The sequence below is a fragment of the Grosmannia clavigera genome (genome assembly GCF_000143105.1).
Source record: "Grosmannia clavigera kw1407 unplaced genomic scaffold GCSC_108, whole genome shotgun sequence".
Lineage (NCBI taxonomy): Eukaryota > Fungi > Ascomycota > Sordariomycetes > Ophiostomatales > Ophiostomataceae > Leptographium > Leptographium clavigerum.
Window position 1 is genome coordinate 836,176 of NW_014040837.1, and position 17,589 is coordinate 853,764.

At 54.1% G+C, this 17,589-nt stretch overlaps 5 protein-coding genes across 5 annotated transcripts; 3 read left to right on the forward strand and 2 right to left on the reverse strand.

Moving 5' to 3' along the window:
* Positions 1 to 582: 582 nt before the first annotated feature.
* On the forward strand, positions 583 to 2,010 carry CMQ_6970 (phospholipase c; the record flags this gene model as incomplete). Its single annotated transcript, XM_014320656.1, has 1 exon — positions 583 to 2,010. One exon carries the CDS (start codon positions 583 to 585, stop codon positions 2,008 to 2,010), a length of 1,428 nt encoding a protein of 475 aa, XP_014176131.1.
* A 2,140-nt stretch (positions 2,011 to 4,150) lies between these two features.
* On the reverse strand, positions 4,151 to 6,377 carry CMQ_6548 (r3h domain protein; the record flags this gene model as incomplete). Its single annotated transcript, XM_014320234.1, has 4 exons — positions 4,151 to 4,203; positions 4,268 to 5,182; positions 5,262 to 5,874; positions 5,970 to 6,377. 4 exons carry the CDS (start codon positions 6,375 to 6,377, stop codon positions 4,151 to 4,153), a joined length of 1,989 nt encoding a protein of 662 aa, XP_014175709.1.
* A 3,610-nt stretch (positions 6,378 to 9,987) lies between these two features.
* CMQ_6689 (decarboxylase) lies at positions 9,988 to 11,354 on the reverse strand (the record flags this gene model as incomplete). The annotated part of the gene is made up of 6 exons (XM_014320375.1): positions 9,988 to 10,377; positions 10,437 to 10,585; positions 10,673 to 10,809; positions 10,864 to 11,072; positions 11,153 to 11,203; positions 11,310 to 11,354. 6 exons carry the CDS (start codon positions 11,352 to 11,354, stop codon positions 9,988 to 9,990), a joined length of 981 nt encoding a protein of 326 aa, XP_014175850.1.
* A 2,461-nt stretch (positions 11,355 to 13,815) lies between these two features.
* CMQ_7017 (3-oxoadipate enol-lactonase) lies at positions 13,816 to 14,763 on the forward strand (the record flags this gene model as incomplete). Its single annotated transcript, XM_014320703.1, has 1 exon — positions 13,816 to 14,763. One exon carries the CDS (start codon positions 13,816 to 13,818, stop codon positions 14,761 to 14,763), a length of 948 nt encoding a protein of 315 aa, XP_014176178.1.
* Positions 14,764 to 16,065: 1,302 nt separating this feature from the next.
* Positions 16,066 to 16,830, forward strand: CMQ_6868 (uncharacterized protein; the record flags this gene model as incomplete). The annotated part of the gene is made up of 1 exon (XM_014320554.1): positions 16,066 to 16,830. One exon carries the CDS (start codon positions 16,066 to 16,068, stop codon positions 16,828 to 16,830), a length of 765 nt encoding a protein of 254 aa, XP_014176029.1.
* Between the last annotated feature and the right edge of the window lie 759 nt (positions 16,831 to 17,589).

A 17,589-nucleotide genomic window follows, 5' to 3' on the forward strand; every position in this document is an offset into this window, starting at 1 on the left:
CGCCAGAGCCGAATGTGTTTAATTGGAAGCTGGTCTAGAAGGTGTGCAGATGCTACTGCAAGCATGGAGCTTTCAGCAGAAGCTGAATCCCTGCATAAGTGCAACAGTTGCATTTCAGCGTCAATCTTGGGAAGTCCTTTTTTTCGTACGAATCTGTATTAGGATGTGCCCTGCATGAGTTGGAAGAAGCAATATGTCGTATTTTCGCATCCCGTGTCGTATTCTCTTGCTGCCTGCCCTCACAAAAGGTGCGCTGTCGTGAGTGTCTGAGGTCGAGGATTCGTCGTTTTGTTGAGTAAGCCGGGTTGCCCATTCCAAGACTTCCTACATTTCTTTCTGTTGCCAAAGACGCTGGTCCGCACAGCTCGACAAAGGGAGCGCCGGTCGACAAGCCAAGATCGACGGCGTCCCCCTCCCCCTCCCCCTGGCTTCGTTTCTGGCAAACCTCGTATATGTGACCTCTCTCGCCATGTGCACGTAGTCCCCGGACATGATTTCAGGTTTCCGCGTCACCGCTTTTCTGTCATCAAGCAGCCAATTCCTTGCGCTCCAAGCAGCCCACAGACACGCAGACACGCAGCCATGCCCAGCAAAGGCGTCCAGGTATACACGTATGTTGCCGTGCCCGGCATCTCGATTGGGCTGTCAGTGCCGGGGCAGACGGTGCGGCGCAACGAGCTGCGCGTGTTCCACGATGAGAACCTCGAGGTCGACACCAAGCATATCCCGGGCCTGCTGAGCACGACCGGCCGGTTCTCGTTCAAGGTGGTGCGCGACGACGGTGGCGAGGTGCTGACGGAGCAGTGGATCGAGGTAAACGCGCTCACCGGTGACGCCGGCAGGGGAACGCTGCACAAGATATCGGAGACGCAGTCGGTGGTGCATGAGGCCAGCGGGTCGATTGTGTCGTATGGGTTCTATGAGTCTGGCACGGGCATCGCCGACCTGCCGGACCGACACCAGTGCTATGTGACGGTGACACCCAATTATGGCAGCTGGATGGGCCAGGTCGCGCCGGCTGGGTCGCCACAGGCGGAGCAGCCATTCCGCAAGCTGGCGCTGCCGGCGCCGCATGACGTGGGTATGAACAGCATGGTCAATTGCACGGCCGTGCTGGCGCACGCCGGCAGCGCCGTCATCTCAACCATGATCAAGGAGAGTAAATGGGCCGGCCACCTGGCCGACGTGGTGACCGGCAAAGCCATCGAGGCCATTGCGCCCAACATTGTCAGCAGCCTGGCCATCACGCAAAAGGACCCGTTGACGACGATCCTGCAGCTGGGCGCGCGCTATTTTGAGTTCCGCCCGGCACACTGCCACGAGGCCATCCTGCCGTCCAACGCGCTGCCGGACGGGCTGTACTTTCAGCACAGCGCCATTCCGGGCATGTCGTACGACGCCTTCCTCGACGACCTTGTCGGCTTCCTGCAGGCGCACCCGGACGAGATCGCTGTCGTGCAGCTACGCTGGGACGGCGTGCCCGACAAGTGCAAGCGGCCCATCGAGCAGGACCTCAACGACAGTGTGTTCAGGGCGCTCGCCCACACCGACGGTGCCATCGCCAGCGGCAACCTTGACGACCTGCGCAACTGCTCCATCGCCCAGCTGCGCGGCGATCGCAAGCGTCTGCTTGTCCTCGTCAACGTCGACTCCCTCTCGACCTACACGGACGAGGGCAATGCCACCACCAGCGGCGATGCCATCGTGGCCGGCTTTAGCAGCGCCCTGCATCCCGAGGCCGCCCAGGGCAAGGCCTTTGTCAACATCCAGGTCCAGGCCACTGCCACCAACATCCCGGCTGCGGTTGCTTACAGCGTGCTGTCTGCCAGTGCCTCTACCAGCTGTCTGCTGGCCACCAAGGCGCTCGTTGATTCCAAGGCCCTGCCGTGGGTGCGCGACAACACTGCTCGCACCTGCGGAGACGACACTCTGGTGGTCATCATGAACGACTTCTTTGACGGTGCCACGGCCGATGTGGCTGTCGAGTTGAGCCGCCAGCGGCTGCAATAGTGATAGAAGTAGGGGATCAGAGGAAATTGCTGTCTTGTTACTGGAAATTGGAACAGAGATAGAATAGATCAAGCAAGGATGCTCGGATGGGAGGTGTTTTGCAGCTTGCATTCGACGTTGGTCGAAACGTTGTTTGCTTTTAACATTGTGAACGATTTATAGCAAAAAGATGCAAGTAATCTCTCGAACAGGGACAATAGAAGTTCTGTGCACAAGAACGGAAGGTACATCCAAGACGTACTTACTGAAAAGAGGCGTTTTGTTGCTGACTTGGCAGGCTTGGAAGGCACAGTCGTCCTGGCTCCTGCTTTATTTATGCTAATTTGTACCCTTTATTTGGCACCCAAATCATCCATCCACTCACCCACCACCCATGTAATACTCCGTACTCCTATACGAAATACTACTCATTATACTACCAGCCTGTCTATCAGTCTGATTTGCTCTCATCTCGCTACCTGTAGTGGCGTCGCAACCTGTAGTTACAGCCGACCCAAGATTTCATGAGATATAACCACGTTACCGACGCCGGTCATCCGCTCAGCTGGGTTTGCCTACCGAGTAATTCAATATCTGCATGGCCAGATGCAAAGCACGATGAAACGTAAAACAAACATTGTACCCTGCTATCCACTACCCTTCTACTTGTCGTTGCTACCCTATTCCTCTCCCCCCTTACATACAACCAAGTCCTCCGATTCTCTTCCTATCACCCATCCCCTTCTAATAACAGCACATCCGGGCCTGTGCCAATGCCCGTATGTGTATTCGTTTCCACCGAATGCATGTATGGCTGACCTTGTCAAAGGAGCTCTCGTCCAGCTTCCTCGGTCAACAGCAGAAATACAAATGCCGAATGCCAAAATCACTAAATCCAACGGAGAAAAGAAAAACACCGAACCAGCACACCTGTCTTCACCTCTCTCCTGTCTCATTTCACCCAACTCATACATTAACAGTGCTTCACTCTCGAGGATGCTCCCAAGAAGTCTCCGAGTCGTCCCCCAACAGAAACGTCACCAATTCAGGTTAAAGTGGGAAAAAAGAAGCGAATAGGGAAACCACTATGCAATCCGTTTCGCCAAGTCTGGGTTGATGAGAGACGCGAGGTGTCCTGTGTAACGCAAATGGGAGCCGCAGTTTTAATAGTCTCGTTGTCGTTTTAGTGTCTGCAGACAGCAAGCCCGCGAGAAAATTGACCCGTGGGGGTTCCGGGGACGGAGGCGCCATGTTTTGCGGCCTCTTCTCCGCTCTCGGCTGTCGCGATGTCGAAATAAACACATGCAAGTATCGTGCCGACATGTTGTCGTAGCAAAATCAAGGATGTGTGTGGTGGGAAGCAACAGCCCATTTTCAATAATATTCTCCCAATCGATCAATTCTGCTTCAACCTCTCATTGTAGGCAGCGAGAGCATATTAGGGGCCGTGACTGAACTGTGTCGTTAGATTAGGATGTGAGGGTGTCTGTTGACTCTGCAGTGAGACAGATATGCATAGGGAGCCCGAAGGAGACTCCTTCTGATGTTGTATCCCCAACACGGAAAATAGGGAGGTAAATAATAAACTCTTTCATTGTCTCTTTTTTTAGTGTGGCCCCGTTACAGCGTCCAGTCGTGATAAAACGTCGATGAGTGGTAATAGTTGTAGTTCCAGGTCCCAGTAATGACTGCATAGAAATAGTCGTATCGTCTTTCATCGCAGCGTCCCCAGCAAGCGTCGGGGGCGTAAGAAGGCGCCAGTCCGGGGACGACATGTCATCCATCGTGCTGCGGGCATCCTCGGCACCGAGGAGCTCTTCAAAAAACGGCATCGTGTCCTCGTGTCCTCGTGCCCTCGCGGTCCAAACCGGAAGGCTGGGCATCGCAGGACATAAAACATAAAAACCCGATAACACATGGATGGGAAAAGCACATACAGGAAAATCCAACGCAAATATCCAAAATCAAAGACATTGTGCACAAAATCAATCAGGAACCAAAACTCCATCGACCGACGTTCGTACTCCACCTCTCGAAAAAAATAAACCCAGGACGTAGACCAGAGGCATTAAAACGAAACAAATCGCGGCAGGTAGGAGGGAGGCGGTCGATGAGATATTAATGTGTGACAAACCTGAAAACGTGTCGCCAGGGCCAGTGCTCAGTAGAGCGCGGCAGACCCATGGGTGGCGCCCAGACGGCTATCAGAAGAATCTGTAGAGCGGTCAGAAAGAGTTCAGCGAGGTTCCACAACGTTTATCAGGCGTGCAAGACTTACCACTGCCACGATGCATGTGACCGTTTGAGCGACCGCGCGAGAACCCGTTTGGATTCTCCCAGTCGCTGCCTGGACCGCGCGGTTGCCGCTCCGGAATTGATCTGTTGCCGCCGTTGCCGTTCGCACTGGGCCGCTGGCTGCCGATAGCGCCTGGCGTCTCGCGAGACCAACTTGCCAGGCTGTTGCCGTTACCGTCATACGACGACGAACCCAGGCCCAACGACCCCAGTCCGTTCACGAGACTCGAGGCATCACCCGCATTGGATGCCGGCTGCGGCGGCGGTGCAGCCAGACCAGAACCGGGTGTTGTCGGCGTCGTCAGAGAGGGTCCAAAGGGGCCGTCATTGGGGTAGTGCGTCATGAAGGACACACCACCACCGCCGCCGTGGCCGTTGGACGACGGCGCTGCGAGACCCCCACTGCTGACCATGGAAGGAGACGGGCTGGGGCTGAACGAGCGCAGATCCGCAAAGCTCTTCACACCCCGGAGGCTGTTCAGCCCGCCGTGCTGGTGATTCTCAGGGCTATTGGGGATGGTCAAGGTCGGGCCGCGGCCAACGGCGTGCACAGACGGATGTTGCTGCCGGTCGTTGAAGTCGTACGTCGCCGCACGGCTGAGTCCGCGCGGATGGCCGTCCAGGGTCACGCCCGGCTGCTGGGCAGAACTCTGATGTGTCCCAGTCGCAAACTTGGACTTGCTGACATGCACCTGCCGGTTCTCGCCTTCGCCAATAGATGTGTGCTCGAGACCCATGTTATGTGCGAGTATGTGGATCATCCGCCGGTCTTCTGGCGCTGTATCTGCTGGGAAGATGTGAACTTCTCGGTTGTCATCATTGCGGAACATGTACAGGTCGAGGTAGAACTGCAGAGTGTGCGGATCATTGAGATCAACGCGGCCCGAAATCCCCGGGTCTACGAAAGTCAGCATAGGCAGAAAATGGAGCAAAGATGAGAGGGGGCAAGACCCGTGTGGGCGAAAACATGGACGTACTGTCGTTCACAGGCGCTCTCTGCAGAGATGTCGTGGTGGCTAACGACGAGATGGAAACCTGATGCGCTGGCCCGCGGTGCTGTTCTTCCAGCTGGCCACGCTTCTCACGCTTTTCACGCTCGATGCGTTCGCGTTCGTGCTCCGGCAGCATCTTCTTGTATTCCACGCGCAGCTTGCGGCCCTGGATGTCCAGCCCGTTCATGCGATCGATAACGAGAGCGGTGTCCTGGGCATTCTGAAAATTGGCAAACGCAAGGCCACGGAAGATGCCATTGTCAAAGTGGTAGTTGAAAGCATACGGTTGGGGCAGATGCATCTCGATCATCACGGAAGTAAGGTATTCTTTTCGCACGTTGAACGGAATGTTCTTGATAACAATGGCAGTGGGAATCAGGTCGCCCATGTCCTTCTTGTTGTCAGAGAAAGAACGCATGTCGGGCTGACCGAACGCCTGGATGTTGACGGTCGGGGGTGCAACACTGTATGGGTCTGGGGAGCCGGAGTTTGGGAGTCCCATGGGCTGCCCGACGAGATGTTGCTGCTGCTGATAGTAGGAGATGCCGGGAGCGCCCTGGTTTCCCAAAGGAGCCTCGTTTTGATTTGCTGTCCACTCCTGCCAGTCTGTTAGCGGTTGCTTTCCTCGGCGCGAGCACGTACGTATACAAATACGTGTCGAAAGAAGATAAAGGGGAAGGATGGGGTACGCACGGAATGAAGAGGCGGTCGGCGGTTCGAATTGCGGATGCGCGTGCCGTCACCGATGGGGCCGTTCATGGTTGCCGCGCTGGAGGCACCGTTGTAGCCCCATGCTGTCTGGTTTGGCGCGTTGAACATGCTGAACGCATTCTGCAGCGAGGACGGGGTGGTCGTGCCGCGTTCAAAGCGTTGCGACGGGGCGTCAAAGGAGGCAAAGCGATCGTCGCTGAACAGGGCCGCTGCCTGGTTCACCGCATCGACCGACTGCTGCTGGTTTCGCCGGCCACCGCCTCCACCGCCGAGAGCTGACGGCACGCCGACGGTGGTTGCGTATCCTGGCCTTGATGAATTTGGCGAGTGGCTCAACGGACCGCCGCCGTAGCCGGGATAGAACTCGGTTTGAGGTTGCTGGGCATTCATCTTCGTGGTGAGCGGAAGCTTGAAAGTCTCGCGTTGGCAGGGCCAGCAGGTTGTGACGATTAAGGGGGTGAGGAAAGCGGAGATCGGCAGGCTCAAGGGGAGTCGGCTCGCGAAGCTATTATCGTCACCGCAAAGTTCGTCACTGGGGTGACCGTCCTGACCCGTCCTACTGTCGTTCCTATGCTATTGTTTTGTCGTCTCGGTCGGCAGGAGTGGAGAAGAACAGTTCATGCGTGCTTTTAGCTTCGTAAAAATTCAGGCTTTTCGGTGGATGACTCGTTGGTTTGTTCAGAAGCCTGAACGAGTGATGGGGTCAGCAAAGCAACAGTGTGCCACGATCGTGGCGAGAAGCACGGCCAGGACGCTGCACATGCGATCAAAGGGGCGGCGAATGGGAACGGAGATGGATGCAGCTGGCGAAAGTGCTTAGCTGGCCAGACAAATCCCGGCAGCCACTCATGGGAAAGAGAACGGGGTATTTTTTTCCCCCGTGCAGAATGGCGCAGCGGTCGAAAGCGGCGCTGCAAAAGAAGACAAGCTGGGGCAAGGAGGCAGATAAAAACAAGGCAAACAGGGCAAACAGGGCAGCAGAGACAAACGAGGCCGTCTGGGTGGCAGACTCGACACGGGAGATGGAAAGGATGGCCGGACGATGGCCGGACGGCAAAAGGGGGGAAGCGTGCGGTGAAGTTGGGGCTGATGCAGCTGACGGGAGACGCACCTTTCGAAGCCGCAAGCACAGCAGAGGCAAAATGATGCACAGACAACGCCGTATCCGGCTGCGTCGACGGGATGGAAAGATTGCAATGGCGTACCGTGCTGGGGAGAATCGCCGGCGTCGGCTGTGGTCGATATAGTCATAAAGATGAGGTTTATTATGTGTTGATGTTTTTTGGGGCTGCCCTTCTATTTTATTTTATTTTCTTGCTATTTTTTATTCCCTTTTTTATTTAGCTGATTTTTTGGGATCCCTATTTTCCTGGTATGAACCGCGGGATTGCTAGCTCGCGAAGGCTAAACTCGAGGAGGGGCGGGTGCGGTAGGCCGTATTAGGGGGCGTCTGAAGGGGCGGCCGCCCTGTTTCCTTGCACCACAACTGTAGATGCTTACGAGTCGTATAGGGGGATGTGGCTTTTACCGGTCTAAGGAATGGGATAGTGTCCCACTATTCATTATCCCCTACCAATGAGGCGTCGCCAAAGTGGCCCCAAAGACGTGGCAAAGCTCGACCGCAGGCATTCTTCACAGGCAGCACAACAAACGAAATGGTAAGCGCAGTCGAGGAAAGGGGCCGGGCAGCGAGAGGTAACTTGAGATACGACCACGGGCTGCAGGCAGCGACGAGGCACGGAGCCGTGACCCCACGCCAACTGTCACAGAATACGGTGCGGAAAGAAGGGACGAAAGTACGCACGGAGTACCTCTTTCGGGGGGTGGCTGTGTTGCAGTCCACATGTACAAGTTTGGTACCGGTATTTCACAAAGCTTCAGAGTGGCTATACGAGCACACGTTCGTCGACGAGTGCAAACCAACGCGTCCTGTGTCTTGTGTCTTGTGATTTGCATCAGACATGCGGCTGCTGACAGCTGGCACAAATGATCCGGTGGGCTTGATCACCATTGCGTCCGATGCCACCTCTAGGGTTGCATTCCAGCTTTCCGGCATCCTACTCGGTAAAGACCTGCTTGTCTAGGCTGTCTGCCTGAAAAATAAGCGTGAAATTGCTGCTTGCGGCAGGGGGAAGTGCGGTTGGAAGCTTCTACATAGGACCATTCTGTAATGAAAAGTGGGCAGCCTCTTGATTTGAGGAACCAATGTTGTCCTGTTCTTCCCTGTCGCCGTCCCGCGGCTCGGACCAAATCTCGACAATGCATAAAGGGTCTTATTAGATTCTGGGGCGAGTAATTGAACTTACCGCCAACAATGTCCCATCCTTTGGTTCTCGATGGCCCCTGTATAGGCGGATTGTGTTGAAGCCGAAAGTCATAGCTTTAGTCCCACAAGCTCACGAGACTGTTTACTGAAAAGGTCAAAATCATTTCGGGTAGATAGCGACTTTTGCTACGAAGCAGCTGAGCGGCCAGGTTGGCAATTTGTTCTGGTTGTTAAGCCTCCAGAAGGTAGGGAGCGCATAGTCAGATCGTGTCAGTCGTCCGATGTCGTAAAGCTGTAGGATCAGAAAGGAAAGCCGTTCCTAACTCGTATAGGCAGTATTATCCGATCTGCGAAATCTAACGCACATTAACATAGCAGACATGAACAATTGCCTTGCCTCATGTATTGCCTCTTACGATTCGTATCCTAGCTGTCTATATTGTTGCTCTTCCGCCGCAAGCCATACTGATCAGTTGCGCCTGTGTGCGATTTGGGCAATGGAAAATAGGATTTCGTACTCCGTATGCCACAGTGCTTTAGTTTACGTCCTTCTCCAATGTTTCGCAAACCCCAATGATCTGGTATATCCCGTTTGCAAAAACTTCTGAATTTGTAATTAGTATCATTTTATCTTGTTGCGGCTCCCGACGAGCCATTATGTAATGTAAGATCCTTCTGTAGTCCTCTTCTCGCGGGTATTGTATGTGTGCATAGAAGCCAAACAAATTCTGCTTCCGAGTGCGCAGTATAATTCGGTCTACCGTTGAGGCAGCTCGGAGTCTAGACCGAGGTTTACTGAGCCTAGGCCAAAGTGCACAGAGGGCTATGCGGACCGTACGCTTTGTATTTGTGGTTGCTGTCCGTTCATTATAGGCAAGCCACTGTAGTCAAAACTACGAATCTGCGAATCACAGTCTCATCGGATTAGTAATAGCTACTGCAGAGCGTGGACTGAGCACTAGCCGACGTGCTGCGAAATACCAGCACGTTGCCACGTGCTATACAAGGCTGTCTTCACGAAAGACCTTTGCCTCGTAACAAAAGTACTCCACCAGAGATGTAAATGTGCCTTGAAAGGCTAAGCCGGTGTGTATCTTGCTAGTCGAAGACGGTCGCCTTGTGCACAATCCAACGCGAAATCCGTTGTTAGGGGCCCTTGGTGATGATGCAGAAAACGTTGGCCTTGGTTGTCGCTGCACAGCCAAGCGCAGGCAGCTGAAGCAAGTCGCCAGGCTGTTCAACGATGCGCAGCAGCCAATCGTCGTCGCAAAGAACACAGCATCTACGGATAATTTAGGGCTTGAAAGCAATCTCTGACTAATGATGATCCACAAGAAGCCCTGAAAGAGGCCGTCCTTGTGTCTTTTTACGTAATTGCTTGAGAAAGAGGTTGCAGCCGAAATGGCCGGTGATATTCCACATCGCTATTGGTGGCTGTTCGAGGCTCTGCGCTAAGCCTTGACAGCCGTCTTTCCGCCGCTAAGACGTCGCATCCCCCGTGCAAGTGTCGCATAAATGACATAGCACAGAAGTTATTTCCAACGTCAGGGTCTCTTCCCTTTCGGGATTCGCAGGTGGGCTTTATGAGGTCACTGGGCAGCTAGTCTTCATTCACTGAAGCCGGTCACGAGTTGCCTGGTTCTAATATTCGTGATAATGGCATTTGCATGCAGTACGATGTGCTTCTTAAGTCTATATATACAGTATGTCCTCCTTTGCATTATAAGATACTTTTCAGTGGCCAAAAGAAGATTCGCCGTCCTCCTTCGGGTACTCTATCACGACTTCCCGACGTTGGTAGATCTTGAGCGGCACGGGGTAGTCCTGGTTGATTCGCTCTTGGCTATTTGAGCGGTCCAGCATAGAGTCTTCGCCTCTGACGGCAGAGATTTGGACATGACTGGGCAAGGTTCTCGATCGGAAGCCCGTACTTGGTCCATAGCGCGAAATGGACGAGTTCTCCGAGAAGGAGGTCAAATTCAGGACCCTCCGTGCGAGCGTCCAGGTTTGTGAGAGATTGGCCGTGATAAGAGCGGTCGATGACTCGCGGATGTACCAGAACACCCAGGCGGACCCAAAGGGGTCGTGGAAGGAATAGTATTTGTTGAGAATGGCAGAAATTATCTGCAGCGTAAAAGTCAGTCTTTGCTTCTCGGGCCCGTTGTGTCATCATGGGTGCGTACAGTAAAAAAGCCAATGGTGAAGACGCTGCAAAGAATGATCTTCTTTTTGGTAGAGATGCCGGCCTTGAGGAAGACGGGCATTGGGATCAAGATGATCATGATGTCGGAGGAGATATTGAGGACGGCGTTGGTAATGAGATGATGTGTTGCTGCAGAGCATTGGACTGATCGGTGTCAGTATGGACCTTGAACCTTTCTGGGAGCAGAAGCCGAAGCCTTGTGCGTGCTCCACTTACTGCTATCGGTAGGAACGGCCCAGTACTCGTGAAATGGCCGACACCAGACACCGAGGTACAGGACCTCCATAAGTATGAAGCCTCCGATGACGTAGCCGGCGACAATCTTGACAGCCAAGTTTTGTCTCAAGCTCATGCTGCAAGCTTGTCAGTACGGCAACATGGCTCAGCAGAAGTCAGGGGACACTCACGTCAGACGGTGGTACAGGATGAGAAGACAGAGCTTCACGGTCCAGGTGGTGAGGATCTGCATCTCTTCGACGACCAGGACAAACTTCGAGCCGCGAACCCGCTCCCTGATGTTCTGGGGCGTAAGCGGGGTGGTATCGTTAGGGTTGATCAGGTTGCTGCTGGTGGTAGCGACGAGGTTGATGCAGGCCATCAGGATCGTATCCGTCACCTAACAGTTGCGGTTAGTAGGTGCCGTAGGCGTGCATGCGGACAGCCCGTCAAAAATGATGCATCGTATCCTCTGCTTACCATGGCGAAGAGCATGAGCATATCATCGGACTGCAGCTTCCTCCAAGAGCCCTGTAGGAGGGTGCGGGAATACCTGGAGACGGTCAGTACGTGGGCCAGGAATGACAGCAAAAAGAACTGTTGGAAGAAGAGGAGCAAAAGCACGTGAAAGACGTACAATCTCGCCCCGACCACCAGCCAGGTTACGGAATACCACGTCCATGTTTCCGCCACGAGTGCCGTCATGGCAAATGTCGAGAAATCAAAGAAGAGTCCGTGTATTCATAAGGCGGTTGACTATCATCCAGTGAAGTCGTCGTCGTCGTCGCATGTTAGGGTTGAGATGGCCAGCTTGACACCCAAGATCGGAACGGGGGGGATGCGCAAAAATGGAGAAAGGGTGTCTGTTCCTTTTATGTCGACAAGCCCAAGACCGGTACAATGTACGGAGTACATAGTATGGCAGCCGCAAGTCGAGAGCCTAGAGTCCCATGCACTTGGCAAGGGTAAATCGGACAACCGCATTGCAGAAGTACGCTTGCAAGTGTTCCTGGTGGTCTAGCTCACTCCATAGGCACGGGCCTCCCTGTTATCTCAGAATCCTAGGCTGCAAGCTGACCCCCCCAACTCTTCCGGCTTCCTTCTTTTGCTCGTTAGCTACTACCCTACTGTGTAGGGCCGGCCGGCGCATTGGTAATAGCCGACCAACTCTCCTCCTTGTTCGCCAATGTTGGTCACAATGCCGCACACTGCTCATAGAATCCACTCGGCCCATCAGTCGTAGTCTCGCGAATTCTGGCCCGACGGCTGCGAATGCAACACACGCCATTCATACCTGATTTCCAGTCTGCCTTGGCCAAATAGGAGGGAGGCAAGAGATAAGGACGTCTCGCTCTGGGACGGGACGGGATACGCGGAAAGTGTGTGTGAGCACGGATCAGGAGGGCTCCGTATGGCAATACAGGATTCGAACTATCTCCTGACTACCAAGTCAGCTTGGAAGACGGGCAGTCATGACCGATCCACTCTCTCTAAGCCCGCGCGGTCGTTTACGATGTACGACGTATGATTTAGGACATTGCCCGCTTCCTCGAGCGAGCGCCCTAGGATTGCGCCGGCCGCTTTTGCGACACAGCGGCGACAGGGGCAGGCCCAGACTACCACATGGCATCCCACGCGCGGAGTATAGCTGCTAGCCACCTACCTGCTCCGTTTTGAGTAGCGTCCACAGCAATCAGCACAGCCCCAATCAGATCTCTGCTTCTTATCGACCGGGTGGGTTCCCTGCCGGATACCTGCCACAGGGGTCCCTGCGAGCTAGCCGGTTCCATCTGTTCTCGAAGAGATAAGTGAGTGCTGCAAGAGCATTCGCCCGTCTCGTAGTCCGTATTGCCTGCTTGGCCGCTTCTGCACACCGGGGAGATTCCCCCCCCTGAGACCAGCGGAAAGCGCTCCGCTGCGCCTTCAGCACGCACTCGTATTGTCTCAGATGCGAGGCCCTGGTCTCGCGGCTACATACTCCGTACACATCGTACTATGTGTACGGAGTACGGAGTACGGCTAGAGATATTCCCCGAGATAGTCCCTTTTCTAGAATGGGTTTCGCCTGCTGCAGTTCGCCAGACACGCCGTTGCGCGTACTTATGCCCAACCTAAATTGCGTTCATCTAGACGGACTGCGGAGTAGCGTGCAGGCAGACTCGGTCGTAACAAGTTTGACAGTTGACACGATGATCCCTAGACGCTGACAGCCCTGACAGGCATAGCCTGCTTACGAGGTCTCCGTGCTCGTAGCTGGTCCCCAGCCGTGCTTTGCCTATCAGCGTCTGTGGGCGTGTCACGGAATAGCTGCAACTTGTTGCTATCGGCGCTTTGGCCGTCGTCCGTTGTGGCGTATTGCTGGTCGAATGATTCTGCAAATATCATGCAGTCAGATCAAGACTTGGTACCGAGTTAAGCTACATACCTGCGTTTCTGATTGAAGGCGAAAAGGAACGACTAGAACGAATGCAATATGCGGCTAAGTCGTGCTCCATGAAAAGCATACTACCCAGTGGACCGGCGTCTGCCAACAGGAGCGCTACACTCCGTTGGAGCCTGGGCAGCTGGGTGGCCGTGAGGCTAGTGGGCTTGATAATTACTTCGTAAGGCGCCCTTGGAAAAAGCTCGTATCTGCTCCGGTTGAGTACGACATCCCGGTAGCAGCTGTGCCAGCCCCGGAGATTGTACTTAATCTGGCAGAGGTGGGAATCCAGTCTCTCTAGTGTGGCTGTCTGGAAACGCAGGAGGGCTGCGGCTAGAAGAGTGGTGTCTGTACGAGCGGTTTCATACGTGAGACTTGGCGTCCTTTTTTCTGTTTTATTTCTTCTTCCTTGTTTTTATTTCTTTTTTGCCGTTGACTGAGGCTATGTGCAAGCAGCTGCGGCCAGATGTACATAGAATGTACCATGTATCTTAAGAGAAGGAGTGATCGGATCTTGCGTTGCCGTTTACCCCACCTTCCATATCTGTCTACCCACTTTGGCAGTTCACCCGGAACGTCAGTAGCCATTCGGACACCCAAACTTGGCGCCAAAACGCACGAGCAGAGCTAAGAAAAGACTCTAACGGAGGCCCAAACACGACAGGCACACACGCATCAAGCTGAGGATACATTCTACGGGTACGACACACACAGGGACAGCATGGCCGCCACACTGACAGCCTCGTCGGGTTTCGTCCTGCCGGATGGCCGGACCATCTGCTACCGGCTGTCCTTTGCCGATGACGTGAAGCGACCGACCATTCTGCTGGCAGGCATGCTGGCCACAACCGGTGCTGTCTGGGCTCGCGTTGTCGACGAGCTGCATCGTGCAGGCTTCCGCACGCTCGCCTACGACCACCCGGGCCATGGCGGCTCGGCACCGCCGGCTGTGCTGTCGACCAACACCTTTGAGGCCATGTCGGACGACGTCCTCGCTCTCGTAAAAGGGCTGTTGGGCGGGAGAGGGATTGAACCACCTCAGAAAGAACTGCTCCATGCCTGGATCGGCTGCTCGCTCGGCGCGGCCACAGGCGTGGTCTTTGCTGCACGCCATCCAGGCATCCTGCGCCATCTCGTCGTCTGCGACACCGGCAGCCAGTCGCCGTTTGCTGCTGGCGGCCCGGATGCCGTGGACTCCTTCACGCCGCGCGTCCAGGCTGCTCGTGCTGCAGGCAGCCTGGCCGAGACGCTGGCCGGCACGCGGACGCGCTGGTTCGGCCAGGCCTGGCTGCAGAATCCGGCTCACGCCGACGAGGCCGGCCGGCTACAGGCGCTGATGGCTGAGACCACGCTGGACGGCTACGAAACCTGCATTGCTGCCCTGCTGGCGCCCGGATTCGATCTCGAGCGCCACGAGGCCCCGCGGCTGGCTGATTGCTTGCCGCCCGGTGGCAGGGTACTCGTGCTCGTCGGCGAAAAGGACGAGCCGCTGCCACCGGCGATGAAGACGCTGGCTTCGCTGATCCGTGCTGGCTTCGCGGCGAAATACGGCGCGGCCGCTGCCGAGAAGAGCGTGCGCTTTGCCGTCGTGCCTGGCGCTGGCCACGCCTCCTTTGTCGACGGGTTCGATGCCTGGTGCGCTCTCGTCCTGCCCTTCCTGCAGTCGTAAGGCGCGGAGGACAGGCCCAATGCACTCCAATTGTGACCAGGACGTTGGCTTTCTTCACAGGCTACTCAATATACTCTGTACATACGTTGTAGTATGGAATGCCCTAAATGTTTTACCGGTTGTGCATCTCTTTAGTGCAGGGGTTTGTGCGGCAAATTCCTGGCGACAAGATAGACGGCCGACTGCTAATCTCGTTCATAGCTTGCTTTACGGAGCCCTTGACCCTGCTAAAATAGTGGCTGCAACACAGGCCGTGGGTACCTGGGGGCCTGGGGCCCTGGCTATCTGATGGGGCTTTGGTTTGCCGAGGTTCATCATAAATACGGAGTACGGAGTAATAAGCAGTAGCGTACAGCGGGTCCCGCCTCAGGTCCTCGGACACATTTTCTCAGCCTGCATGATGGCCGTCGTTCTATCTTATCTAGCCGTAAGGGAGAGTATGGCCAAAGCGACGATACATATGTACGACGTACATTGCAACACTCTGAATCGATATATTAATGCAACTGCAACGCGGGGGAGGGGGTCAAGATCTGGAACAGCACAAGGCACATCATCTGTGCTAAAGCAACTGACACGTCTCTTTTTTCTTTCTTTTTTTCTTCCCTTCTCTCGGAGTTTTTTCTTTTTTCTTCCCAACCGTACTCGCACTCGCCCAGCTTAGAGGTCCCACATATCCCATCGTTTACGCGAAGAGCCGACCACGTTTTAGTGCCGCCCCATGAAGTTGCACTTATCAGCTGCTGATCTGCTAAATAGTCGCATTCGAATGCAACGGGGCCCTACAAGTATTGCTCCAAATATCTTACATAGCCTGCATTACGAAGTCTGCGATTCCTTTCCACAGTCATCGACTGATAGTAAGCGTCCGGAAACCCGGTACATTCTCCTATGCCGTCTAAGCGACAGCTCACGCGGCCTTGTACGTAGTAGCCCTCTGACCTACTATGGAGTAGTCTATAACCGAAATGAGGCGGACTCAGCTTTGCCTCTTATCGTTGTTGTATTTTGCACTCGCCGCCCATCCAGACAAAAAGCCATCACATAATGACTCCCAACTCGGTGCACTGTAAGCTCTCGTAATAACTAAGTCGTAGACCTTTCCTCTCCTTCTGTATGGCCATCTCTCAACTCTACCTTTTGATCCTGGAATGCTCGTCTTCCAAATAGAAACCACAACTCCCGGATAACTGCCATCAACTAAAAGTTAGCATCCACTTTTTATATTGGACACAAAACATCATGTCGGACCGAGTATCACATCCTAACCCTTTGCCATTTGGGGTCCACCCTGTGGATCAAATGCAAGCATGGACAGCAGGGCCACCTCCACCTGTGCCCCAACCTTGGGTATGGAGGTGCGTCAAATGCCAACGTGACTATAGAATCGGCGTCACCTCGCGCTGTCTAAGTTGTGGGCAAAGATTTGCATATTTCAACAAGGACAAGAACAAGAACAAGAACAAGGACGAGAACAAGCCAAAGAAACTGCACTGTGAAACTGACTTTGCTTATCAGGACTGGCTTAGATGGGCTCGATGGCGGGACATGGCAGAAGTAGAAAAGACAATGGCACAGGACGACCCTGACAGGCCGATGCTGTTTGAAGCCGATACAGCGCACCAGCTGTACTATGAACTTCAGCAGGAGCGCCGAATGAGGCTCATAGCAGGACGTCATGACTGCATCCGGGACTGCTCTTATATTGGTCAATGCCGTACAGAAAGGCAAGAGAGATTGACTCAAGGAGAGCAGTCTGACGACGATGAGACCATGGAAGACTCAGAGCCCGCGCAGCCCGTGGAGGAACAGACAGGCAAAGAAGGAGGCGGAGAAGGCATGGAAGTCGAGCAGTCCACAGACCAAGATGAACATGACACTGTGGCTATGACAGACGCTGCTTCCCTTGAAGCAGCACATCTACTTGTGAACTTGGGCCCGGATGTGAACATGGCCGTGAGCACTACTGAAGATACGGACACAGACATGAGCACGGTCGAAGATGCGAACGGAGACATGACAGTGGACGAGATCGTGCCGAAGCGTTTTTCTTGGCTGCGATGGTAGACAAATGCACAATCACAAACTTGGACATAAACATGTCGGACACGGGAGAACCTGACACAGATACGGAAACAGAGATGGAGATGATATCAGCACATAAAAGGAAACTGACACTAGATGGTAATCGAAACAGACCGGTGAGACCGAGTAGATTGGGTCGAACCAAATACAAAACAAATACAAAAAGTCGAATTGAGATAAACTTGGCAAGTGCTGGATGCAGAACAAGAACCGAAAACAGACACGTAATTGGGAGTCGAGCACCGACACCCACACCGAGTTCCTCCGATATATCGCCGACTTCCAGTAGCTTTGTAATTATTCTAGCTAGACTACGGAGTATCGAGAGCCGAATTTACAGGCGGTAAACATGGTCGAGCAAAGCAAAGCTGATTGACAAGCCCGATTGGCTCAAACACATAAAGCTGTCACTCCCAGCTGCATTTCAGAGGCGACGTCTCCATTCTTTGGCATAGTTCACTGCTAATGTTTATTGTTCGATTGCCCACGTCCCCCGTTGCCCAGTTCTCATTGATTCCAACGTTCGACTAGGAAAGATGGCGGAGTTGAAATATAGAAAACGTGTATGTTGTACATCTGAGGCGGGGATAATATAAAAGGACTAAAATAACAACCGCCCCCCAACCTGGTCGAATGCCCCGTGCGCGAGTCTGCTTTTTTTTCCTGGTATCTCATCGTACTCACGAACTGTCTGGTGGCGAATAACATGTCACCGCCAACATCAATATCCATGGCTGGCCG